Source organism: Lathyrus oleraceus, chromosome 5 (assembly GCF_024323335.1).
Source record: "Lathyrus oleraceus cultivar Zhongwan6 chromosome 5, CAAS_Psat_ZW6_1.0, whole genome shotgun sequence".
Lineage (NCBI taxonomy): Eukaryota > Viridiplantae > Streptophyta > Magnoliopsida > Fabales > Fabaceae > Lathyrus > Lathyrus oleraceus.
In genome coordinates, this window is record NC_066583.1 from 69,843,638 (window position 1) to 69,869,209 (window position 25,572).

The 25,572-nt window shown below is 35.0% G+C and overlaps 3 protein-coding genes across 5 annotated transcripts; 2 read left to right on the forward strand and 1 right to left on the reverse strand.

Annotated features, from left to right (window-relative positions):
• Window positions 1-981: 981 nt before the first annotated feature.
• LOC127085265 (probable nucleoredoxin 3) lies at window positions 982-2,868 on the forward strand. Of its 2 annotated transcripts, XM_051025796.1 has the most exons (4): window positions 982-1,147; window positions 1,239-1,385; window positions 1,540-2,019; window positions 2,126-2,868. In XM_051025796.1, the coding sequence occupies exons 1-4, from the start codon at window positions 1,127-1,129 to the stop codon at window positions 2,711-2,713; spliced, it is 1,236 nt and encodes a 411-aa protein (XP_050881753.1). In that variant the 5' UTR covers window positions 982-1,126; the 3' UTR covers window positions 2,714-2,868. The 2 variants fall into 2 exon arrangements, with proteins under 2 accessions (XP_050881753.1, XP_050881754.1); XM_051025797.1 differs by having other exon boundaries at window positions 1,128-1,385; window positions 1,602-2,019.
• A 129-nt stretch (window positions 2,869-2,997) lies between these two features.
• LOC127085264 (U-box domain-containing protein 52) lies at window positions 2,998-6,978 on the forward strand. 2 transcript variants are annotated; one of them, XM_051025795.1, is made up of 10 exons: window positions 2,998-3,636; window positions 3,716-3,822; window positions 3,907-4,028; window positions 4,153-4,334; window positions 4,453-4,513; window positions 4,624-4,918; window positions 4,990-5,091; window positions 5,188-5,616; window positions 5,716-6,477; window positions 6,575-6,978. In XM_051025795.1, the coding sequence occupies exons 1-10, from the start codon at window positions 3,423-3,425 to the stop codon at window positions 6,638-6,640; spliced, it is 2,340 nt and encodes a 779-aa protein (XP_050881752.1). In that variant the 5' UTR covers window positions 2,998-3,422; the 3' UTR covers window positions 6,641-6,978. The 2 variants fall into 2 exon arrangements, with proteins under 2 accessions (XP_050881752.1, XP_050881751.1); XM_051025794.1 differs by having other exon boundaries at window positions 5,716-6,978.
• A 3,156-nt stretch (window positions 6,979-10,134) lies between these two features.
• On the reverse strand, window positions 10,135-20,256 carry LOC127085267 (RNA-binding protein 208). Its single transcript, XM_051025798.1, has 13 exons — window positions 20,057-20,256; window positions 19,723-19,901; window positions 16,703-16,764; window positions 16,401-16,503; window positions 14,961-15,037; window positions 14,609-14,670; window positions 14,399-14,486; window positions 14,117-14,192; window positions 13,854-13,884; window positions 13,621-13,743; window positions 13,085-13,170; window positions 11,285-11,458; window positions 10,135-10,797 (listed from the first exon to the last, which is right to left on the reverse strand). Exons 2-13 carry the CDS (start codon window positions 19,837-19,839, stop codon window positions 10,480-10,482), a joined length of 1,317 nt encoding a protein of 438 aa, XP_050881755.1. The 5' UTR covers window positions 19,840-19,901; window positions 20,057-20,256; the 3' UTR covers window positions 10,135-10,479.
• Between the last annotated feature and the right edge of the window lie 5,316 nt (window positions 20,257-25,572).

A 25,572-nucleotide genomic window follows, 5' to 3' on the forward strand; every position in this document is an offset into this window, starting at 1 on the left:
TGCAAAAAATAAACCCTTTCCGACAACTTCCATTAGTGAAAGACTTAAAATGAAGTTTTGATCTCCCATCCCCTTATTTCTATTTATTTTTTAAGTTTTGATCTTCCATTTTAACATATATTACAACTTTCTTAACTTAACCAAAATATAACTGTAATTTAACCATAACATGCATTCAGTAACATGTTTTTAGAACCATCACATAACTTCTAATGCACTTTTAACATAATCTCTATTGTAACTTTGGCATAACTTAATTATAGCATAACCGTAATTTAACCAGGACCCATTTTGCAATTTTAATATAATCCTAATTTAGTCATAATCCATTTGTAATTTTGATATAATTTAATCTCAATCTAACGTACATACAGATTAAAATATAAACGATATTTTTTTATGTTTATTTTTTATTTTAATTTAAATAACTTATAAAATATTTTATTTTAATTTAAATTACTTATAAAATAATAGAATAAAAGAAGATACGTAAACCACCCTATAAAAGTTGAAATTTAACAATAACATAACCATTATTTAACCATAACTTGTTTGCAACTTTAGCTTAATTTAATTGTGATATTTACAACTTTGGGAAACTTTAACGATAATAGAGCCATAATCATAACCTATTTATTTCATTATCATAATTGAACCATAAAATTAAAAGCACCTGACATAAAGAGGAGTTAGATAAGCATATTTGCACCTCTCAAAAAAAATGTCCGCATCCTTTTTAGTAGTAAAAGCATATTCCCAACCTCTTGATAGAATTAAATTTCACAACAAAACACACAAAAATATCACAAAGAAAAAAATTATTTTAAAATGAACATCATTTTCATTTTTTAATATATAAGTATATAAAGAAAGAAAATTTAAACCACAGACATTTTGAAATAGAGCATTTTATTGTGTCTAAAAACGTGTATTTTTGTCAAATTAGGACTAGTTTCAAATTTTTGGAACTTTATGATATTCTAAAATAAAAAATAGAACTAGGATAACAAACAAAGTTTCTGTGTTCATACCATATAATATGACATGACACGATAGATATCTCTTATTCAACATGTCACTCTCACACAGTTCTAAGTAACATCATCATCTCTTCTTGGAAACTCAAATGAAAGATTCTCCTGCAAAAGTATTCAACAAATCTGTGGCTTACATTTTTATGGAATCAATTTACATGTTTCTTTTAAAACTCATTTTTTCTCTCAATCTTGATTCTGTAGGTTTTCAAGAAAGCTTGTAAACAAGATCTTTTTTCTCTGGCTCCTATGGCAGGGTTGAACTTTGAAGCTGAATATGTTGATAGCTTTGATGTTCTCAAAGTTTTTGCAGCCCATGGTGTTGAATTTCTCCTATCTTCTCAAGGAAAGGTATATATAGCTTAGTTTCTTGAAAATTCTACTTCTGTTTTATGTTTCTCTATGTTATATTGAACAATAGATAGGTGAATTAAAGATAAACAAGTTTGATAATTTCATTAGTTTGTGATCTTGGTTAAACTAGCTTACTATTTTCAATTTTTAGGTACCTTTGTTAGATTGCAATGGAAAAATCATCTGTCTATTTTTCTCTGCCAACTGGTGTAGGCCTTGCAAACTTTTCATTCCTCATCTTGTTGATCTTTATGAGACACTGAGGAAGAGAGGGGTAAATATAGAGATTATCTTCGTCTCTTTTGATCGCGACGAGGACGGATTTAAAGAACACGTCGAGAGTATGCCGTGGCTAGCGGTTCCGTTTGATGTGAATTTGCATAGGAAGCTTATTGATAGATATAGGATTGATCGAATCCCGTCGTTCATTCCGTTGTGTTCTGATGCTTTAACTGTTGATGAAAAAGTGATTGAGTGGATTGAGGATTATGGTGCTGATGCGTTTCCTTTCACAAAGAAGAGACATGAGGAATTGAAGGACTTAGATAGAAGAAAACGCGAAGAAGTTGATTTGCAAGAATTGTTGACACGGGAGGGACGCGATTTTCTTATTGCGGGAGATGATAGAAAGGTATTGCGATCACGATGATATATAAACCTCGTAGCCGAATCTTAGAGCGTGTTTGTGAAACTTTCTAGTAGTAACAAACATGACATGTTTTATTGTTGTGTTGCAGGTGGTTGTATCTGAACTAGCCGGGAAAACGGTAGGCCTATTTTTCGGCGCGTATTGGTCTCCTCCTTGTCGTGCCTTCACGGTTCAACTCACTGACGTATACAATAATCTGAATGATACGAAAGGTCGCTGCTTCGAGATTGTTTTCGTTTCAACAGATAAGGACCTGAAAGAATTCAATGTTAGCAGAACTAGCACGCCTTGGCTTGCTATCCCGTACGAAGACAGAACAAGGCATGACCTTTGTAGAATCTTCGACATAAAGAAAATTCCAGCTTTGGTCATCATTGGACCAGATGGTAAAGTCGTTAGTTTGAACGGTAAGTTTATGGTCTCCTCGTACGGCGCGGAAGCTTTCCCGTTTACCGAATCGAGGGTTAAAGATTTAGAATCGGCTCTGAGAAAGGAAGGAGAGGCTTTGCCTCAACAGGTTCAGGACGTGAAGCATGAACATGTACTCAAATTGGAAATGGCGAAAGCGTATGTATGCGATTCTTGTAAGAAACAGGGAAAGTTTTGGTCATTCTTTTGTGATGTTTGTGACTATGATCTTCATCCAAGTTGTCTTGAGAAGGTCAACAAAGACTAATGTTGGTAGAGAATAGAATCACACAAGATTGCAACAAGTTATACTCTATTGTATGATAAATTTAGGCAAAACCCCTTCCTTTAAAAGGTGTATGGGACATATTTATAGCATGCTTGTATGATAAATTTGATACATATACTATATAATTTAAACCAGTTTATAGAGACTGATTCATTCGGCTCAGTCGTGCAGTTCGACTAATGATCCACTGGTTAGACCGGGTCGATTACAGTTTTTAAAACAGAAATAATTTTATAAGCTTCAAATAAATCTCTTGGAAATAATAACTTTTTTGAAATCTGATTAAAATATAACAATAAGGTCTTATTTGGTCACTAGATTGTAATTTCAAGAAAGACCAAGTCAAAGATAGCCCGCAAAGTTTGGTAATTCTAAAACAAGAGATTGAATGGAACAATATTTGTGGTTGTTACATTTCTGAAAATAGCTCAAAATAGCAACAACAAAAAATCCAAAAATGGTTGCTACATGTTACATGTGAAACATTGAATATTTACTAGTATTATTTTGTTTTGAACACCAAAAGAATCTGCAACAAAATAAAACAAACCAAACACATACTCAAAAAGTCTTTTCCGGCGGAAAAACAAGAAACTTTTAATGGTTCCTTGCGAAGCAAGAAAGGAGATAAGACATTTTGGTTTGTGTTCATTGAAAGAACACCAAGAGTTTTGGTAGAAAGAGAGGAATGTGGTTGCCAAAGAATCAACCAGATAAGAAGGATGGTGTAAATGGATTAATAGCAGTGGCAATAGACAAAGAAAAAGGGAGCCAAAATGCACTCAAATGGGCTATCGACAATCTCCTCACAAGAAACGCAACCGTAATCCTCATCCATGTCAAGGTTGTGGCGTCTTCTTTCTCTTCAACGCCTTCGATTTTCACCGCAAGCAAATCTACAAGTAAGTTTTTCGTTATATATCATATCATTATTTTGCTCTTTCTAGCATCAATGGTGATTCGTCACTTGGTTCATTGCAGGGGGCGCGACAAATGCTAATGGTAACGACAATTTAACAAGAAGCAAAGATACAGAAGCTCAAAAAAATATTTTCCTACCGTATCGCGTCTTCTGTACGCGCAAAGATGTAAGTTGCTTTTTTCGTTTTAGAATTCCATGCATTATAGAGTTTTTTCATCTCCTGATTCTTGTGTTGCTTTATGTGGTGTAGATACAATGCAAAGATGTTCTACTAGAAGATTCAGATGTAACAAAAGCATTGGTTGATTATGCTTCTCAGGCAGGAATTGAGCATCTGGTTCTTGGATCTTCAACAAAAGCCGGTTTGCTCAAGTATGAATCCGTCTTTCTAACTAGCATCACATTTTGCAAAGTTTACTAGGAATTTTAGCTTGGATAATGGATGTAAAATCGGTATGTACGCGATTTCTGAAGGTTCTTTTTTTCTTCTTATCAGAAGATTCAAGGTATCAGATGTTTCGGGAACGGTGGCAAAAGCTGCACCGGATTTCTGTACAGTCTATGTCATTGGAAAAGGAAAGATTCAATCGATGCGATCTGCTTCTCGTCCTGCTCCAAGCATTTTCCCTCTACAAGTTAATGAAACTACTATCGTACAAGACCAATCAGACACAAACGGTATGTCGGAACAAAGTGTAAAATGTTAGATTCATACACCATCACACATCTAGTTTTTATCATGTGTAATATCATATAACCTTGTTGCTTGCTCACTAAGAAATATGGTTTCTATTAGATCAACAAGAAAGGAATTCTTTTGATACTACACAGCCGCAGGATGGAATCGATTCCTTCAGGTAAACGACATTACCTGAATGATTAAATTGTTTTGTTTTTTCGGTAGAAACCAGGTATCCTCTGCGCGCAACTGCAGCAACTGAAGAAAAAAAAATGTTTTTGAATGCAGGTCACCATTCACCAGGAAAGGTTACAATACCAAACAATATATGGAAAATTCGAAGGCGAATGGTGATATATCTTTTGTGAGTTCTGGAAGGTCGAGTACCGACCGCATGTTGCCTCCATTGTATAACAGCTCGGAGACGGGCACTAGGATGTCATTTAGCTCGGACCAAGATTTAAACTACAGCTTTGAGTCTATGTTTCAAGGAAGGAAGTCTCTCGATTCCAGCAATCCTGCTGAATTTACATCACTAATGTTCGATAACGAAAGGCTTTCATCTTCTTCATCGCAAGCCGTGGTAAGGAATTTCATATTACACGTTTTCATTACTTATGTATATGGATAATTAATCTTGTGATGCAATTTTAGGATGAAATGGAGGCTGAAATGAGGAGATTAAAGTTGGAGCTCAAGCAAACAATGGAAATGTACAACACAGCTTGTAAAGAAGCACTCACAGCACAACAAAAGGTATAAATTAACGTTTCAATACGTTCTTTGTCTCTCGAAAAATATCAATTTTCGCTTTCGGCCAATCTGAGACATGTTTCGCAATCTGCATGACAGGCAATAGAGCTTCAAAAATGGAAGTTAGAAGAAGAACGGAGATTGGAAGAGGCGAGGCTAGCCGAGGAAGCTGCGTTGGCAATCGCTAAAAAGGAGAAGGAAAAATCTAGAGCAGCCATTGAAGCTGCTGAAGCGCAAAAGAGGATAGCAGAACTCGAAGCGCAGAAGAGACTTCAAGCGGAAATGAAAGCACTTAGAGAAGCAGAAGAGAAAAGAAAAGTAATGGATGCTTTGGTAAATGTAGATGTTAGATATAGAAAGTATACGATAGAGGAGATTGAAGCTGCGACAAATTTTTTCTCACAATCCCTCAAGATTGGAGAAGGAGGATATGGTCCAGTTTTTAAGTGTCTTCTAGACCATACACCTGTTGCGGTCAAGGTTCTTCGTCCTGATGCTGCACAAGGAAGGTCGCAGTTTCAACGAGAGGTAAGCGCACAAGCACAAGCAAACATGCAACACTACATGCTAAATTCATGGAAATTTCGGTCTTTTTTATATTTCCAAGTTAACATGATAACTTCGCAGGTTGAGGTATTGAGCTGCATACGGCATCCAAACATGGTTCTCCTCTTAGGGGCCTGTCCGGAATACGGCTGCCTAGTGTATGAGTACATGTCAAATGGAAGCTTGGACGATTGCCTGTTTCGGCGAGGAAACAGTCCTCCGCTTCCTTGGCAGCTAAGGTTCAAGATTGCGGCCGAAATAGGCACGGGCTTGTTGTTCCTTCACCAGACAAAACCAGAACCGATAGTCCACAGGGACTTAAAACCAGGAAACATCTTACTAGACAGAAACTTCGTATCCAAGATCAGCGACGTAGGTTTGGCAAGACTAGTTCCACCGTCTGTCGCCGACACTGTGACGCAATATCGGTTGACAGCAACAGCTGGAACATTCTGTTATATTGACCCGGAGTATCAACAGACAGGAATGTTGGGTGTGAAATCAGATATATACTCACTTGGAATCATTTTCCTTCAAATTTTGACAGCAAAATCACCAATGGGACTAGCACATAATGCTCAAAAAGCCATTGAAAATGGAACTTTTACCGAGATGTTGGATCCTGCGATAACTGACTGGCCAATGGAGGCTGTTATGAGTTTAGCAAATATAGCAGTCAAGTGTGCGGAGTTAAGGCGAAAAGATAGACCTGATCTTGGTAACGTTGTGCTTCCAAAACTCGACACATTGAGAGAACTTGCAGAAAATAGTTACCAAAATTCAACACCAGATAGTCCTCGCTCGATGAATGCTTCCCACGACAGACAAATTTCACTGCAGCTGGTAAATCTCTACATTGTTTTCTATGATAAATTTTTCAATACTCATCGAAACAATGTTACGATGAATTTGAGCTTATGCGATGTTGAACATTTTGCAGGGTGAAAGCTTTCCTCTATCTGCTCACTCTGAGGAGGTTAGAAGAAACACAACAGTTGGTTTTTGACAGTCAAAACAAGACCAAATGTAAATTACTTAGGTGTTTGATTTTGTAGAATGTTTGATTAATCTTTTATTTTTTTTTCTATGTCAATATAGTCTGCAACAAAAGTGTAGCCTTTAAGGGCCCGTTTGTTATAGATAAAAAAAATGTTAATAGATAATCATAGTATTTGAACAAAAAGAGAATTCGTATAGACATACATGTGAATATTTTTATGATAAAGATAGCAACTACATGAAGTTGTTAAGCTACAAGAGTTTTTCTTTCATAGATTGAAATTGTATAGATAAGATTGTAGATTGAGAAACTTTCAACTAAGAAAGAGATGAATTAGAACAGTTACAAAAGCTTTGGCAGAGATTTTTTTTATATAACCAAGCCATGTTGTGTTTTAGTTATATAGAAGTTTACAGAATTTTATCAAAAAAAAATTTAAGCATGTATCAAAAATTTTAAAATTTTATATTTTTTATTGCAACATATGTACCATTAATTTAAATTTTCAGCAAAAAGAAACATACCGGATATTTTACAGGAGTGAAGTATTTTTTCAAAAATCATAAAATTTTAAGAGATATTACCAAAAATTATAAAAATTTTGTGAAAAGTCACACATTCCAAAAAAAATTTAAATTTTCGTTACAGGCCCAAAATTGCAAAAATAAATAAATTTTCAGTATTTTTCATAAAAATCTCCATAATTAATTGTTTCGATAAAAAAAAACCACTATATAGAATATATATATATACATATATATATATATATATATATATATATATATATATATATATATCACAAAAACTGAGTTACATACAAGATTATGATGACTCATAACTTCATCTTCTAAGTGTCTAATTTGTCCTGTATATGCTAATTCTCATGTTTTTGCATCTTTTGTACAATTTTGTCTTCAACAATAAGTAACGGGAGACAATAGACAATCAGGTTTCAACTTTATCTAAACTCAATTATTGTTATTGACAGATCCAATAACAATGATTTTAAGGATACTCGTATAGATAGTTGGAGCTAAGGCAATGGACAATCGGATTTCAACTTTACCTGAATCCAATGATTGTTGTTGACAAATCCAACATCAACAATTTTATGCACACATCTAACTATCGTTTTCCAACCTCTATCACTCGGGGCAGATCTCATCCTATAAGGACATTTCACTTTCATACTATAAATGTCTTCTGAAAATTTATTACTTTCAGATGCATTCTTCTTTTTATAATCTCCTCCTCTCTCACACCACATAATCAATTTATCTTTCCTTCATACTTGTCATTTGCAGTATTAAAACAAACAATTACAATAATAATATCAGGTTGTTTGTCAATATTTTATGTTCATGCTAATACTTTAGCTCGGGACATAAATATATGTCATTTACATCACATAAGATTATACTATCAATATCATATAGAGGCGGAAAAGTATTTAAATTAAACTTGTTACATATAAAACATATTGCTTCAGTGGTGAAGAACTGTGTTAAATCTGTGCACGAATATGTAGATGACCATGTCGGCTCTAAATCACGCAAATAAAGCATTTTTTCTATTTTCTGTACCCTTATCGAAAATTTGGTCCATATTTTTAATTTACATAAGTTTTTATTATTCCCCAGAATTTTTGACAATTTTAAGTATGGATTTAAGATTTTCCAGAAAAATACCGGATTTTTTTATATGTCCGGTATTTTTCACTTGAAATTTTCAAATGTCCAATAGGAATGGATAATTTTCAGAAATACAAAAAAATGCGTACCAGAAATTTTATTTGTACCAATGTTTTAAAAATTGGACTAAACCGTCCGATTCAACCGGTTGAACCGGGAACCGGAGATGAATCCAGTTGTGTCAAGCTTTCAAAACCGCTAGTGAGTCAAAATCGGAATAAAATCGAAAAAACCGGATTAAATCGTCCAAAACCATTCGAACCAAAGAACCGGAGCCGGTTTTAAAAAATCGTTCGATTAAAAAAATGCATCAAATTGATCATTTTTTTAATTTTAATTTTTTTTTAATATGTCAATATCAAAATTTAACCTACATTCTCAATCACAAAAAAAAAACTGTATTTTTTTTATAACCATACGAACTTCTAAATTTTATCATTCCATTATAGTTTTCCTTTCAACCATATTCCATCATTATCACAATGTTCATTTCAAACATAATAACTATATCCAATTCAATATTGATTATCGTTCAAATCAGTATTGTTTTTTGTTGTCAATTAAGATTTATTTGTCGTGGTTCAACTCAAATTCGTTTTTTTTAATAAATTATATTATTTATTCTTGATATTTTATCTTATTTAATTTACATATTTTTAATTATTTAAATATTATTTTAGTTATTATATTCTATTATTTTAATTTTATTTTGAATTAATTTAACTTCGTTTATTATAATTCTTTAATTTGGTCAAATTATTCTTAAATAAAGGTTGAAATGAAGTATATAACGGTGTTATATTATTATATGTATTATCGATATTATTGTATTAAATTTTTAAAATGATTATTTTATTAAGTTGTGAACATATGATTATGTGTGACATATTTATGATATTCAATTTTGTATTATTAGTTTATTTAATAAACGGTTCGACCATAGATTTAACCAATTGAACCATAAATCCATAAATCCGCAAGTTTCACCGGTTCAATCTTCGGTCCGATTTTTAAAATATTGGTTTGTACTATCAAAAAATTGTTTTTTTAAACGTTAGAAAGAGTGAAAATTTTTTTAAAAAAATAAGTAAATTTTAATTAATAAATAATAGCAAGTTAAATTCTCCCAATTGAGTTAAGGATCGAAAAGTGTTACAGATCCAAAGACAAAAAGATGACAAAAGCATAAATATAGTATAAACGGCAAACAATTTAACATTAAAAAAAACCTATTATTATTGCCTCTAAATTAAAAGACTTATTTCACAAACCTGCTAGGTCCAATCATAAATTTAGGGCAGAGGCCTACAGCCAAGAAACTATACATAACAATGCAAACAATCAAACTAAAGAAAACTTGGGCATAACAAATTACAGGCTAGCAATGAAATCATAACTAAGCAATTGGCAACCGGCTGGATGAACTGCAGATGATAAGATAGCAGGAAATCCCTCCATCAGCGTTCCACCCGTTAGGAAAAAAATAGACGTATTCAATTTTTAGTTTAATATAAATTCTACTTTACTGAAAATCATAAATAATAAATAGAACACATTTGGTCTAAGTTACAGATTATGGAATTCCAAACAATAGTTATGTAGAGAATAATGTTGACACATCACACAAATCCAAGTGATGAGTGGAGTTAAAGCTTATACGGTTGAAGAGCTGTGTCCATCAACCCCAAAAAAATAAAGTAGAACGTGCCAGAATTAACACTGCAAAGTTTTCAAATAATTTGCCGTTGCTGATAAGGAGCAAATATTCTCCTGTGACGGAACTAAAGAAAACAAAAGATATAAAACTAATTAACATGAACTCGAGTCAATACTTTATAAATATACAGTAACCATAGTAAAAAAGATACAGATAATAAGATAATAAAAAAGATACAGAAACGATAATAAAAACTACCCAAACATAAAACTCGCAGCTCTTCCTAGCAAAACATAGATCCCTTTGTGAGTCATAAACCCTCTTAGATCAAACAATATTAAATTACAACACAGTAAAAAATAAGTAAAAATAAAGCCACAATACTGCAATAAAAAAGCCCAGTTTGAAAAGGACATGCTGTTGTGGTGAAGCCAAGAGAAATGTGATGATGCACATGAATGCCCCTGAAGGCAAGCAACTGGTGAAAAGCCAATGCATCAACGATAGTACATAAGCTGTTGTCTTGACGAATTACCAGTATATCCATCATACATGGCTTGAGATGCTGCAGAGTTAATGCCCATTGAAGCGGGAGCTAGCCCGTGCTGTCCAGACATTTGAAGAAGAGCTTGTCCGGAAAGGCCAGATACAGCGGCCTGACTCAGGGCCAGCTGGCGCTGATAAGCCAACAACTCGGCGGGAGAATAGCCTTGGTTCATCCCTGCAGTAGGAAGTATTTGATATGGTTGTGCAGCCGGAGGAGGTAATGGATTTGAAGCTGTCCCAGGAGGAGTTGGTTTGCTACCCCATGAACACTGCACAAATAAAGTAAAATAAATTATGCTAGCTGACTCAATTGATAACATACCTCTAGCCTTTAGAAAGCCTAGTTGAAAGGCTGAGCTTGTAATTGTTTGTCATTACCAGTTGTCAATCACAGATTGCTGAAAATAGAGGTTTTAGGAATTCCGCTATGCTACATGCTATAGCACCACTATAGCTACAATTTTGTACTAAATAGCGTCTCGCATAACAAATATGATGTAGCCACTATTGGACAACACTGGAACTCATTACTTGTTTCTAGCTGGGAGAAGTAGGGGTATGGATAGGTGCAAGCATGTTTGTATCGACACACGAATAACATTATACGGCTATTGGCACGAGGAAAAAAAAGATTTGCATTCCTATTCTTTAAAAATGACTTTACTAGGCAGTATTACATAAGGCGAACACTAACCCCAACACTGAAACGGCAAGTAATTAATGGACAAGATAAGCAACAGGTGAAAGGCTTCTCACCTTCATCGTCTTCCCACGAACTGGTCTTCCATTAGCCATCTGAATAGCCAGTGCTGCTTCCTCGTGAGTATTGTATCTGACAAATCCAAAACCCTTATCCCTCTGAACTCGGACCTCCTCAAGTACCCCAGCTCCCAATGCATGGAATTGACAATGGAGTTCAGCTTGTGTTACCTGTGACCTCAAAGAAAAATTGTTAAGTTACATATCCCAAAGATTGTGAACCAAAAATTCATAATTTGCAAAGAGATGGAAAGACTGTCATTCACGGATCAGATTAGATATTTATCAGAGTAGATGCAAGGAAGAGATGCAAATTGCAATACCAAAAAAGATTTTGTAAATTAAAGTCAGAAAGGGATATTAGTCTCGGCATAGTTTTGAATTCTATACTGCATCACATTGAAGTTGTTGTGAGTTCTGCAGCCACGCCACAATGCAACTGTCCACCCAGTAGTGTTAAATAGCTGTCATGGTAATACTACAAGCAGCAGTGACTTTTGCAATTATATCAAACTCTGCAACTGAATTTCTACACAAACCACTGGAATGCCTCTTTTTAATCAAGACTAGATCCAAAACAGGACAAGTGGAAAAGGGTAAAAGAGACTGAAAAATGAAAAGACAACATTACACTCTGTTCATAAGAGCAAAATCACAGGCTATTCTTTCAGTTACAAGAGACCCAAGACCGAGTGAAGACAGAGGTGGTTAAGTGAGGCATTGAGATTCAGGTACTTCATAAGAAAGCTGCAGATAAGAGAGTCATAACAATACATGACTAAAATTAAGTCGGGGTGTAAAAAAATGTATAACCCTAACCCCAAAATCCATCATTCAGTAAAACAAGCAAACAAGTTGTATTCACCCGTCCTTTAATAAACTAAAGTTGAATAGAAAGAACAATGTATCTGAAGATGGTTTTAATCATTCTAGAGCAATTAATGAGGAGAAAAAATCACTCTTGGGAGCCTGAAGGGCCACTTTGATGGCTTCGCTGACATTAGAGGTCATGTTGGTGTTGCTAATAAATAGATGGCCAATGTGAAGCCAAGTATATATTTGGAGGATAAAAAATGACAGTTACTCTAAAAGTAACATATTCAAATAAAATAAGCGTTATACATTTGTCAAAGTTGAGCATGAAGCCCTGAATATGCGTCTCTTTCAATTAGAATCATTTCTATTCATTTGTTGGATGATGAACAATAGAATGTATAAAATATGCATTACTAACAAAATGACTGCCTTTTATATTCAAATATAGGAAATAACATATATATTGGAAGCAAGGGTTTTCCCCCCTTTGAATCCATCCCTGCTTGTCCATTGATAAGGTGCAAATCAAGATCGTTCCTACACCGTTGAATAAATTTTAATATTTTTATCGAGCAAATCTTTCACAAAATCCACCAGTGATTGGATGTATGCATTAGGCGAAAAACAAAACACAAACCAGACCACAAACTCCGCTGGTTGAGAATTGTCAAACTATCAGTCAAGCAAACACCAAGCACAAATTGTGCTTGAATTTTTAATATTACTCTGCTCTATCAGAATATTCTGATTACTATTGTTAAAACTAAATTAGTTACAGAGTGAATTTGGTATTTATCTACGGTTTAGCTATGGTAATCTTGTTACGACCGAAACTAATGAGCCTGAGAGCCCAAACATAATAGGGCACATGCGCGCAGCCCATTCTTATTTCCAAGCAAATACAAGATGAAACTATATAAACCAACATCTCTAACACAAACAATAATCATGATATTTCATTCTTCAATTCATATAACTTACATCATGGGGAAGGTTGCCAACATAAACTGTGGTGTATGAAGGATTATTTTCAGGAGCATCCTCATTGCTGTTATCTTGACCACCATCTGTAAAACACATTAACAAATAACTAAACTTATCTCCCAGCAAATGAGGGTATAGAGCATTAGAGCTTAATGGGGCCTTAATTCCAACAAATTCCAATCACTATAGTCATTCAATAACCCTATAAACTTAGCTAAAGAAAAAATATTCAAAAGAAGTAATGAACAACACGCATTGCCAAATACAAATAATAGTAGATATTTAGAATACTCAGCATGTAAACAAACAAGAATTACCAAAGTCTCATTAAAACTAAATTTTCTTTGTTGTCTATATTAACGATTTGGATGGCTCTACACATGCCTTTTAAATACAGTATGATAAAAGTATACAAAATCAATACCACACTACAAGCACAAAATGCTAAACAATGGATCAAAACTGGTGCCTAAAACATCAAGCAATAAGAAATATCCACTTCCATTTACTATATTTAGAAAGGTGAGTCATACCTGAAGACCCATTTGTAAGCACAACAGCATTTTGGCTGTCATTGATCTTCTCTTCATTTGAGCTGCCACCAGCACCTTTAGTTGCCCAATTGCATCTTATTTGTCTATTTCCCAGCCATTTACCTACATGATGCATGAAACACAAGTTGAAAGGAACAGTGTCAAATAACAACAGAAGCATAATAGCAGAAGTATGAACAAAAAGTATGAGAGTAAACAACAAAATGTCTAACCCGTCATATCATTTATAGCACTTTGGGCATCCTGCATAATAGTTGCATAAAGACTAATCATTTCAATAGTTCAGCAAATTATTAATACAGTTAATATTGGAATTAAGAATTTCAATGATTTGTTATACGAATAAGTTTATTTTTGTACTAATTTATCTAGCTAAAAGGGGAAAATAAAGTGAGAGCAATGATAACGATCTTAAAAGAAAAAATTGCAGGAATTGATCTCTCCAATATATTCTAGCATACAGAATAAGCAATACCTGATGATCACGGAAAGAAACAAAACCATATCCTTTTGAGCGACCAGTTTTGTGATCCCACATAACCCTAGCATCACTGTAAATAATAAGAGAAAAGATGGAAAAGTAAGTTCCAAAGAACCAAAATGTCTTGCAGGACTGAGTAACTCCCCTATATCATTTATCTTTCTTCAACTTCTCGCCACTAACAATGACTAGAAAATTCACTATAAAAAAGAATATACATATTCCGCTGACCCAAAAAAATGTAATGAAGGGGAAAATAAGCAACGAGGAACTCACGAACAAGTAGTATAGACTGAGAAGCATGCAAATAAAGTTGCATCAGTAACCTCTGGACTCAAATCACCAACAAATACATTGAAGTGACCTGATCATTTTGAACTAAAAATTAAAGAAATATACAACGGGAAATAAAAAAGAAAAAGAATGTCCCCAAGAAGCATGGAAATAAAAATAACAATAGATGGGTTGCATTTAAAGGTAACCAACCTGATGTATCCTCCCTACTGCTATTGGCATATGCCCAATTCACCTTAAGTGCTTGACCATATCTGCAAATACAAATAACAAGAGTTAATTGTTGTGATGTTGCTATATATTAAAGAAAACATAAACACCCTTGTCAAGACTGCATAATTAAAAATTGAAAACAAGTCAGTCAACATAGAATGAATGAAAAAACTGTAGAGCCGTTGGAATAATATTTGCATTCCCGAGTATGTGAAAAATGATAATCATTCATCTATCTCCAGAAAAGCCAGAAGGAGAACATGTTCACAGTTTAGATGCTAAGCAAATATGCCACAGAACAAGAATAAATATGAATTAACATAATGCTTACAGTTGTCGTCCATGCAATGTCATTATTGCAAGTGCTGCGGATGCTCGATCATGGTAGTCCACAAAACCATAAGAAGACTGCAACAGTAATTTCACCCCAAAAAGACAAATAAATCAGCAGAAACCAAAAAGTAAGGAACGGGAGTAGAAATAAGGACTAGAAAAAGAACATAATACATGTAGTCTACATAGATACCAGACTAAGAGCAGCTGTCAGGAAAAGTTTACTGTACAACCCACAGCAAGGATGATAACTATGGCAATTGACTTTTAAGTTATAACACACAAGCAGGATCTAAATAGTTTATGACCTTAGCTGTCTTACAGGTACATTATCAAGGTTGGTATCATGACAAATAAGTGATCAATAATTTAGACAACAAGGACAACACACTACTACCCCATTCATCAAGCAGTAGAGAGTTCTCTAGGTTCTCTAGAAGGGAGACGGGGAAAACTCTTTGCTGGCAAACAACTTTTGTATCAAGTACTGGCATGTGTTACTTTATTGGAATATGATGTGTCTCATTTCAGAATTCCTTGACAACCTATCACTTGTAAAGGATAAAGATCTGAGTATTGGGAAAAGCTCAAGTCTCGTATTGAAAAGAAATAAGGTCTGAAAACAGTTTATAAAGAAGGACATACCTCAGCCCTCACTTTACAAGTCGATTTAAAAGGATGAGTTAGACTTAATCTAAAAATCTAATATGACATTAGCGCCTGTTGATTGGGCCACCCACCATATTATCCATGCACTAAGCCAAATAGTATACCCAGTGTGAGAGGATGAATTGGAAACTACCCAAGTCCCACATTGAAAAGAGTTAAGGTCTGAAAATAGTTCATAAATAAGAGGTGGAAGTGAGTGTAGGGAAAGGGCTCCTGAGACTTGTTTGATTCAAACTTCTAAGCTTGAGGGGTTTGTTCTCTAAAATGCTATAAATCTTTTTTATTCAGGTTCAATGAAAAATTCATTAGAGTAGTGACAAAGTAATAGAACAATCTTGAAATGATAGTCCTTTCATTCCACTACTACAGTAATGTCAGTCGAGTGATTGGGTTTTGAATTAGAATGGGTAGAGATAGGTCGGACGGGGAAGATAATTCCATTTTAAGTTGGGGAAGGGGTTGAAAAAAAACCTTGTATACAAACCTTATAAATCAGTTATGTAAGGATGAGTTAGGTCCAATCAAAAAACCTAATACAAGGAGAGTCCCCAGAAAGAAAATTCGAGTGAAGTATCCAAAACAGACATTTAAAAAAAAGTACATACTCATCAAGTACTTATAACCATATTTTGTCAAAAATATAGGAGTCCTAATAGTTGTTAAAATGGGGCTAATGAAAAAGAGGACATTAATGAGCTAAAATAATAGTAATTGTATATATGATCATCATTCATCAGCAAAGAGCATGGAATTGGATTATAATTCAAACCTTTTCTTTTCTTATGAGCTTGCACCCAGCAAGAGGGCCAGCACTCTGAAAAACTTCTGCGAGAAGTTTATCGGTGACATTTACATGAATATTTCCTACATAACTGAAAGCAAAAACTTCAGATTAGTTAGGTATCAAAGTAGAAAACTACAAATTCGGATCAATTAAAATCATCATTATGTAAAAGAAATTTGCATCTGCAGTTAGAAATTATGCACCGAAAGGAAAATTTCCAGATTTGGGGAAAACACAAAAACTGAGGACAAAAAGCATATAAAAGCAGAAAGAAACCCAACACTCACACACTACGGCATGCAGAAGCATCAAAACCAGGAGGTAGATTTCCGCTTGGTACAGGCTCCATCTGCAAAATTTCCATAACAAATATTTAAAAAGGGGGGAAATATCCTTCCTACAATAGGAAGATACCCGAAACAGAATCGTAGGAAGAAAGGGAAAAATAATTAATTTCAATGTCTCATTTATAGTAAAATAGTAGAGACTATGGAATTAATTTTTTTTCCCTTTCTTTCAACAAGAAGCATTTTTAGAGCCTAACAACACAAATGATAAACCACTCAATTGGGTAACAATTTTAGTTTACAGTATAATAACCAATAAAAATAATCCATCAACAGTTCATCCATTGTGAGATAATCATTAATATGAAGTTTTGTGATTTCCATTAGTTGTGTCCATTGGTTAACTATTCTTGACATTTATTTAATAGACTCTAACGGATTAGAGAAACTTTTGGCAACTTCGAGTTGTTTCTATTAGAATATTGAAATTTGAAGACCCGTTTATTTGTTCTTTCTAATTGGAAAGTCGTAGAAAATTATGCAGTGATTTGTTACTAAGTTAAACAAAACACAAACGAGTATTACAAATATGAGGTTGCCAAAATCTACTCTTGATTTTTCAATCAAAAGTCATGACTCCATCTTTTCCTCCAAAGTATGTCCCTTGTGTTAATAGGAGCTAATAACCAAACAAATGGAAAAAAAATATGTTCGGTCAATAATACAGACAAAAGTTATATAATTTTGGACATCAGAAGATTGCCTAACTTGCTCTATGTAAGGAAATAGGGAGAAACTGAAAGGAATAGTAAGAGACTAAAAGCAGCCACCAAATTAATCCAAATGGTAACAATAAATTACTCAGTTTTTATCCAAGTCATAGAGATTCGATAAAGTTTTATGTTAGTAGTCGATTGCCTAACACGGCCCTCTCCACTTATTCAGGCTTGGGACCGACTACGCACAGCAAAGCTAGGAAAGACCTAAGAAGGTGGTGAGTCAAAGCAAAGACTCAAGCTTTTGACCGGTTATACCAATCCTTAGGAATCAAGGAGGGAGAAAAATCAATACATAGGTTTGTTAAGGGAAGAGAAAAAAAGACATGAGAGACTTGGATCAAGTGAAGTGTGTTAAAGAAGAAGGAAAAAAGTTTATTCAGAAAAAGAATATAAAAGGATAGATGGAAGAAGTATTTCCATAATTTATTTAATGAAGGATATGAGATCTTACCGAACACTAGCAAACTAGACATTAGAAAAGAGGATCGAAACAATAACTACTATCGTTGGATTTAAAAACAGTGTGAAAGAAGCGTTGAAAAGGATGAGTAATAACAGCAAGGTAGTTGGGCCAGACAACATATCTACTGAAGTGTGGAAGACTCTTGGAGATAAAGCTATTGAATGGTTCACTAAACTTTTTAACAAATTATGAGGTCAAAGCAATGCCCAATGAATGGAGAGGAAACACTTTAATTCCAATCTATAAGAACGATAAGGATATACAAAATTATGCTAATTAAAGGGGGATTAAACTTATTATGAGTCATACAATGAAATTATAGGAAATAGTGATTGAACAGAGACTAAGAAAAGAGACTCGTGTTATTGATAAAGAATTTGGTTTTACTTGCGCCCGGGAGGGAGGTCCGCCATAGAAGTGGTTTATTTACTACGACATGTGATTGAGCGATATCGAATGGATCAACAAACATTGCACTTAGCTTTCATTGATTTGGAGAAGATGTGTGATAGAGTGTCTAGAGAGGGAAACTTGACAAGTGTAAGGACACAGGGTGGAGAAACGGATGATTTTTCCATAAGAATGGGATTGCACAAAGGTTCAACCTTAAACCCTTACCTTTTTACTTCAATTTTGAATGTACTTACGGAACACATCCAAGAGCTAGCACTGAGACGTATGTTTTAAGCCGAGATATAGTCTCACTTGGAGAGTCGAGGGAAGCATTAAATGAGATTGGAGACTTGAAGATAAGTCATAGCCTAAGCATAAGATGTAGTATAGTGAATGTAAGTTTAGCAAAAGAGATGTGTTTACAACTTAGAGGTGAAAGATAGAGATCATATCATACCATAAGTTACGTGGTTTAAATATCTTAGTTCGATAATACAAAACAATGGAGAAATAGAAAGAGACGTAAACCATATAACTCAAGTTAGGTGTTTGAAATGGAGGACTCAGGTGTGTTTACGTGATACGAAGGTATTGTCCAAACTGAATGGGAAATTTTATTGGACAGTTGGAAATCAACGATGTAGTCGGACCGTAAAAAACCAACACGAAAATAAACTACGTATAGCAGAGATGAGGATGTTGCGTTGGATGAGCGGTAAGAATAAATAAAATAAGACTATAAATGACATTATTGGAGAGTGTTGGGATAGCACATATAGTATAAAAGATGGTAGGAACTAGACTTAAGTGGTTTGGTCACGTAGAGAGAAGACTGGTGGAATATCTAATAAGGAGAGTAGAGAGTAGGTCAAATGGAGGGTTGTCAAATCGCTAGAGTTAGAGGGTGGGAGACCTTGAGAAACTATAAAAAAAATATGGAGATAACTTAATTGAATAGAAACAAAGTTTCTGACATAACATTCCACATAATGGCATAGCTTAATCCATATAATGGACCCGTAGGCGAGATTGCTGTTGTTGATAACAATGAATTACTCAAGCAGCCATTTCTCCAATGAAGAAAACTAGATGAACATACACACACAAAAGTCAATATAAGTATATATTAATAACTATCATTCGTCATTGATACCAATCGTTGGAGGCCAGGAAGTGACCTAAAAAAGTACTGCGAAATCCAAAACAAAATAAAAAGCATATCTAGAGTTACCATTGAAAAATATCTAAATTCTATATATTCTGGGTTCATTCATTCGTATGTTCCTTAACAATTTGATGTAGAAATGTAACATTGAAGGCCTTATTCATAGAAAAAAAGTAAAAGAAAAGATCTCGAAAGCTAAAAGGGGAAGGAAATGACCTACCTGAGTCATAGCGGCAGCGGCAAGCATGCCAGGGTGATGGTACATCTGCTGTTGCTGAAGCAAAGCTTGCTGCATGAGTGCTTGTTGTTGTTGCTGCAACTTGAGTCTTTGTTGCATATTCCCCTCTTCTCCAAAAAAAAACCTAACACTTCCCTCGATTCAGAGAGAAAAATTGATTTCTGACAATAAACAAAGAGGAATCGAATCAAAAAACATGAAATTGTGACGATAATTTGGAAATTAAAGAGAAATCGTGAAAATGAAAATTATGGCGAATCGGAAATTGAAATCTGGAGTAGACGCAGGAAGGGAGGGGAAAGGGGGAAATTGTTACCTTGATGATGATGATGTGTGCGTGAGAGAGAAGATGGAAGTGGTGGTGGTGGTTGGTTGGTTGGTTCAGAAATGGTGGATTTGGTTAGGGGAAATTTGCACTCTCCTCTCTTCTCGTATAGTCTCACGCCTTAATCCCCATTTTCCAATGTCAATCTCTCTCCTCTCAATCCATGTCCATCCACTCCCACTCTAACTCAACCCGGAACGAATCGGATCTTATACTCGGATCCGGGTAACTCGTCTTCCATAATCCATTCTATTTCTTTTTTCTTTTTTATAACTATTATTTACTTTCTTAATGGTAGCCTACTTCCAAGTTTTTAGTTTTTTTTTTAAGTTTTATTTTAAAATAAATATATCTTTTTGTACAAGTGAAAAAGAGAAAAGAACAAAAATTATCTAAATAAAAATAAAGTTTCAGTAGTGTCGATAAGTAGGTTTTGCAAAAAGATTTGGTATGTCGTATTATTACCAGCATCGTGTTTTGTTAGATAGTCAGCATAAGCATTCTCCTCCTTGAGAGTATGAAATATTTGAACTCACCATTCTCTAGTGATAAGCTTTTTAATATTGTGTAGAATTGTGGCATAGTAATGTCAAAAATTAACTGACTCTAAGATAAGTTTGATAGTAGAGTTGAAGTCAGAATAACACATTAAGTTTTTTATGTCAAGTTTTCAGGCCATATGCAAATCATGATATAACGTCATCAGCTCATCATGAATGATGTTGGAATAACTAATATTACCCGTAAAACCGTGAATTCAAACACCATTAGCATTTTGAATCAAGTCACCAAAACTCGAGACGCCGAAATTACTAAGGCTACTGTCATCAACATTCAAATCATACTACTATCTTTGTGTGTATTTTACGTGATCGTTCTCGTTGGATGAGACAAATTGTGCTTGAGAAAAAATTTAGCTAACATATTAGCATAATTAATTGTGATGAGTTTCAGAGTATAGGAAGATACCACTTCATTTGCTAGACATTGTTTGTTCCTAATGTGCCACAACCACCAGCAAGCTGCCAAAAGGATAAAGTCGACATTTGATGTCATGTCTAATCCAATCATATAAATTATCTCGTTAGAATAGTAGTGGGTCCAAGAAGCCAATAGATTTCCAAAAGGAATTAGCAAATTCACAACCTTTTGGATTGTGTAGAGTCGTTTCCGCGTCCTAATTGCATCTAGGACAAAGATTCGTCTATAGCATACCATGATGACACAACATTGATCTCATAAGAATGGACTTATGTAAAGTCATTCAGAGGAAAAATTACACCTTATCGGGAGCAGGAATATGCCAAAACCACTTCAATAGTTATTGTCAGTTGTATTCTGAACAAATTCAAGTCTATTGAGTCAGCCATAATCATCTCGAGCAGTATATATACTATTTAAATTACCTTTCTAAGTTAACCGTTCACGCATCATAGAGTTCAAATAAATGTGGAGCGTTTTGATAATACTGAAATTTACCGTATTTTCGACTCCGACTTCACATGCATTATAGTTGTTTTATTGTTATTTTATTGTATTATTGCTATGTTTTCCTTTGTTTTCAGGTTTTTACTTTAATCGGAGCCCCGGTCGAGAAAAGGAGTGAAAAAGAGCTAAAAACCCTAAAATTCAGCATTTTGTACTTGTGGCCTACCCCATGGCTGGTGTCATACGGTGAACTGGACTTTTTGTGTTTTTTATCGCAATGTCGCGGTTAGCAAGAGTCGCCACCGACTTTTCTTTTATCCAATTAGGAAAGGTGGAAAAGAACAGGAAAGACCTTAATTTAGATTTTGGGTTCGGGAGGTACATTATACAAAGGGAAGGTGTTAGCACCCTTTGTATCCATGGTTATCCATGGGCTCTTAATTGCTCGATCACTTATATTATTTTTGTCTAAAAAAGTGTTTGTGAATTGTTTGGAAAATTGTTTTGAAAAGAGAATTTAACTTTGTAATGATTCTTGTATGAATGTATACAAAGTGGTTATCCCGTTTTAGTTTTGAAAATTGTTTAGAAAAATATAACTCGGTAATGATTCTAGTATGAATGTATACCAAGTGGTGATTTTCTAAAGGCATTTTGAAAGGTGTGAGGTGCAAAAAAAATGTTTTAAGTTGTGAGCCAGCAATTAAGAGTTATACCGACCCAAGGTCTTTACGGGCATTTCCTATCCTTATGAGGGTAAAACTGTCCTTATTATTGAGAAATAAGTAGTTTTATCCTTTGGATGTAAAAGGGTCATCGTAGGGTCATCGATTGGTCATTGAAGGCAACAGTTATGAGGATACCTTAGCATTCGAAGGGACTATCATCATTTAACCGTAGGCAACATCGGAGGGTCATCGAGGGACAAAGTTGTATATTCGAAGGCAACATTCGAGGGACTATAATTTATTTTATGATGATTTAACCGAAGGGTCTTTGCTAAGGGTATCCCCACGTTCGCGGGACATGACCGTAATATCGTAATTGTAAGGCAACAAAGAGAGGTCCAAGATCACTTATTCAAAGGCAAAGTTTTACAATTAATTATATAATTAGGATGAAACTCCACATTAAAATTATTAAAAATAATATATTAAAAAATTAATACATTAGAAATTAATACATTAAAAATTAATTTAGGGTGAAACTCCACAAGGGTATCCCACAAATAAAGTGGAATACCTAGCCAATAACCTTTTCCTGGGATATGTGAACCTTTACGAAACTCAAAAAAAAAGAAACATGTCAGAACACCAAATCAGGGTGCAATCGAAGATTACACCGGAGAAATATCACAACAATAAATAGGATAGGATAAATAATGCATGGCTATGATAAAAACATAAAAAAAAACAGACTAGAAGAATCAGGTACTGTCTCGTTCGCCTCTGTCTCGCCTAGCGAAGGCCACGGATTTTGAATTTGAAAACAGCCCCATGTTAGGAACTTTGAATTTTATGGCATTTTATCACAGGAATAACATGGTCAAACATTTAGGGTATTCAGGCATATTTAAATTCCCATACGAAAGCAAATTATATATCAACATTTAATCATGATGCATTATATATGTAGATATGGCCAATTGAAAGTATAAACAATAGAGATACGCAAACCTGTTTGCCAATTCAAGGTTGAAGGGATTGACCACTTGTAGTATCGGAATAAGTTAGGCAGCGGGAATTGGACGGCGATGGCTTCGGTGCAGATGGGCTGCCTTCAGGGTTTCTTTACTCTGAATTCTCCGGGTAGGCAGGGTTCCTATGCCAAAGTTTCTATCCGTCCTTCTCTGTTCTCTCTCTTTCTTTTTCCTCAAGGTTTTGTTCCAAGGAAACCTCAGAGTGTTTTGCTTCTCTTCCTTCTTTCTCCAGTAAATCTCCCAGTGTAAACTCCCAATCTCACTCCCCTACTGAAACTTCAGTATTTATAGACTAATTTCGTGGGTAATGGGCTTGGAATGAGGGAGACCCAAGTCCAAAATAATTTGTTATATTTTATTTATTTATTTATTTTAATTATTTAATTAATTAATTAAATTTTTTTTTCTTTTTTTTTTCTTTTTTTTTTCGTTTTTTTTTTCGTTTTTTTTTTCGTTTTTTTTCGTTTTTTTTTTTTTTTTTTTTTTAGGAAAAATGATGGGTAATTTTTGGGGTATGACAGCTGCCCCTGTTCAATATTCTTGAACCGAGAGAGTTAGGATGGCGTGTATGCCATTCGTGGTCTGGAGGTGGAAGATTATTGAACACTAGAATGCCCCAAAAATTTGCACTTGAGAATCGACAGTTGGTCTTGATGGAGATGGGCTTAAAGATGCCATCCGGGAGGTTTGATGACGAAAGCTTCAGATCGCGCCGTATATTAGGCCAATTTGAAGACATGGGTGTCACACTGGGTCGTACGTTAGACCGTATAATGAGTCATCCATTAGGCTGCCGACTTCGCTGGGGAGTCGGAGTGTGTCATATGCTGTTGGGGATAAAGGATCAGAATGGACCATACGCTAGATCGTATCTGAGTTTCAGAATGAGCCGTACGTTAGGCTGAATCTGATGACGAAATGGGTAGTCGTACGTTAGACTACACTTCAGAAATGTACCGTATGTTAGGTAGCATCTGAGGGGATGGACATCCGAACGGGTCGTACGTTAGACCGTCGCAGAATGAGTCGTCTGTTAGGCCGCATCTGATGATGAAAGCGGTAGTCGTACGCCAGACTACACTTCAGAAATGTACCGTACGTTAGGTAGCATCTGAGGGTTGTAAGATCCAAACGGGTCGTACGTTAGACCGCGTTGGGGTTGTTGACGTTCAGAATGGATTGTACGTTAGATCGTATCCGAGTTGTAGAATGAGCCGTCCGTTAGGCTGCATCTGAAAAAGAAAGTAGTCGTACGCTAGACTACACCCCTGAATGTACCGTACGCTAGGCAGCATCTGAGGATTTGAAGGTCCAAATGGGTCGTACGTTAGACCGCATTGGAGTTGCTGAAGAAGTCATATGTTGGGCTGAATCAGAATGAACCGTACGTTAGGCTGTATCTGATAACCTGTATATGTTGTACTTGCAATAAATGTTTGGGATGGGCTTAGAGATGCCATCGTTAGGAGGATATCGAAGTGTTGTCAGAATGAATGTTCCCATGAACTGTATTTGAAATATGTATCTGAATCTTGAATGTGATTGATAAAGGTGTCTGTCTGAATGAACCTTTTACTTTGACTATATCAGGAGGATAATTAACCTGCAAAGAAAAGTTAGCTTCATGTTATGTCATGATGTATGAGATGTTTCATGTTATGCTAAAATAAATGCGAATGTTGTATGCATGCGTATGCTGTGAAATGATGTAATGAATGAGTTATGCGTATGAGAAGTTCTGCTTGGGGACTCTACTGGGGAAAATAAATCCCCATCTACTGATTTGAGACATTTGTGTCGATGACCCTTTCTCGGCTGGGGATGCTTGATTTCTGTCTGATGGTGGAAATATTCAACAGAGCCTGGCTGGGGATGGATGAGATGATCAATCTGTCTGGTGACGCCGACCTCTGTTGGGGAGTAACTGGCTGTGCCTGGGGATACTGCCATTTTCTGAGGAAAAAAAAAACAGGCTTGCTGGGGAAGAGAATTGGTAGCGGATTCATTGGAAGCATGATTAGACCTTCTCCTCGATCCTGAAGTCGGGTAGTAATTGCTATTGCTATTCTACGCATATATTTTGGTAAACATTTATCATATTCAAATGCACATATTAATTCAAATTAAATCAATGGACATTTACGCAACCAAAACAGAAAAGTAAAAACAAAAGCATCTTTTTTTTGAAAGAGGGTTGTATTGATTTTGAAAGGAGGCCTATAAACAGGCAATTTGTGTACAAGGAGACAGAAATCCTAGTAAGAGGAAATTGTCGAAAACAAAGAGAAAGCTATGTGGAAGAAGTCCTATTGATTTTAAGCCTACTACTGTCATTATGTCTTCGAGCATCTCATCCCTTGCTGTCGGATAGAAGTGATTG

What these genes read in the sequence shown, in the direction of transcription:
- LOC127085267 (XM_051025798.1), bottom strand. Translation starts at nt 19,839, where the DNA reads ATGCAACAAAGACTCAAGTTGCAGCAACAACAACAAGCACTCATGCAG. An exon ending in GCTTCTGCATGCCGTAGTGT is followed by an intron (nt 16,504 to 16,702) that starts GTGAGTGTTGGG and finishes TTTTGCTTTCAG; the next exon opens with TTATGTAGGAAATATTCATG. An exon ending in TTGGCAACCTTCCCCATGAT is followed by an intron (nt 11,459 to 13,084) that starts GTAAGTTATATG and finishes TTGAGGTCACAG; the next exon opens with GTAACACAAGCTGAACTCCA.
- LOC127085265 (XM_051025796.1), top strand. Translation starts at nt 1,127, where the DNA reads ATGAAAGATTCTCCTGCAAAA. An exon ending in TGAAAGATTCTCCTGCAAAA is followed by an intron (nt 1,148 to 1,238) that starts GTATTCAACAAA and finishes TTGATTCTGTAG; the next exon opens with GTTTTCAAGAAAGCTTGTAA. An exon ending in TTGCGGGAGATGATAGAAAG is followed by an intron (nt 2,020 to 2,125) that starts GTATTGCGATCA and finishes GTTGTGTTGCAG; the next exon opens with GTGGTTGTATCTGAACTAGC.
- LOC127085264 (XM_051025794.1), top strand. Translation starts at nt 3,423, where the DNA reads ATGTGGTTGCCAAAGAATCAACCAGATAAGAAGGATGGTGTAAATGGA. An exon ending in TCTTCTGTACGCGCAAAGAT is followed by an intron (nt 3,823 to 3,906) that starts GTAAGTTGCTTT and finishes TATGTGGTGTAG; the next exon opens with ATACAATGCAAAGATGTTCT. An exon ending in CACTCACAGCACAACAAAAG is followed by an intron (nt 5,092 to 5,187) that starts GTATAAATTAAC and finishes TCTGCATGACAG; the next exon opens with GCAATAGAGCTTCAAAAATG.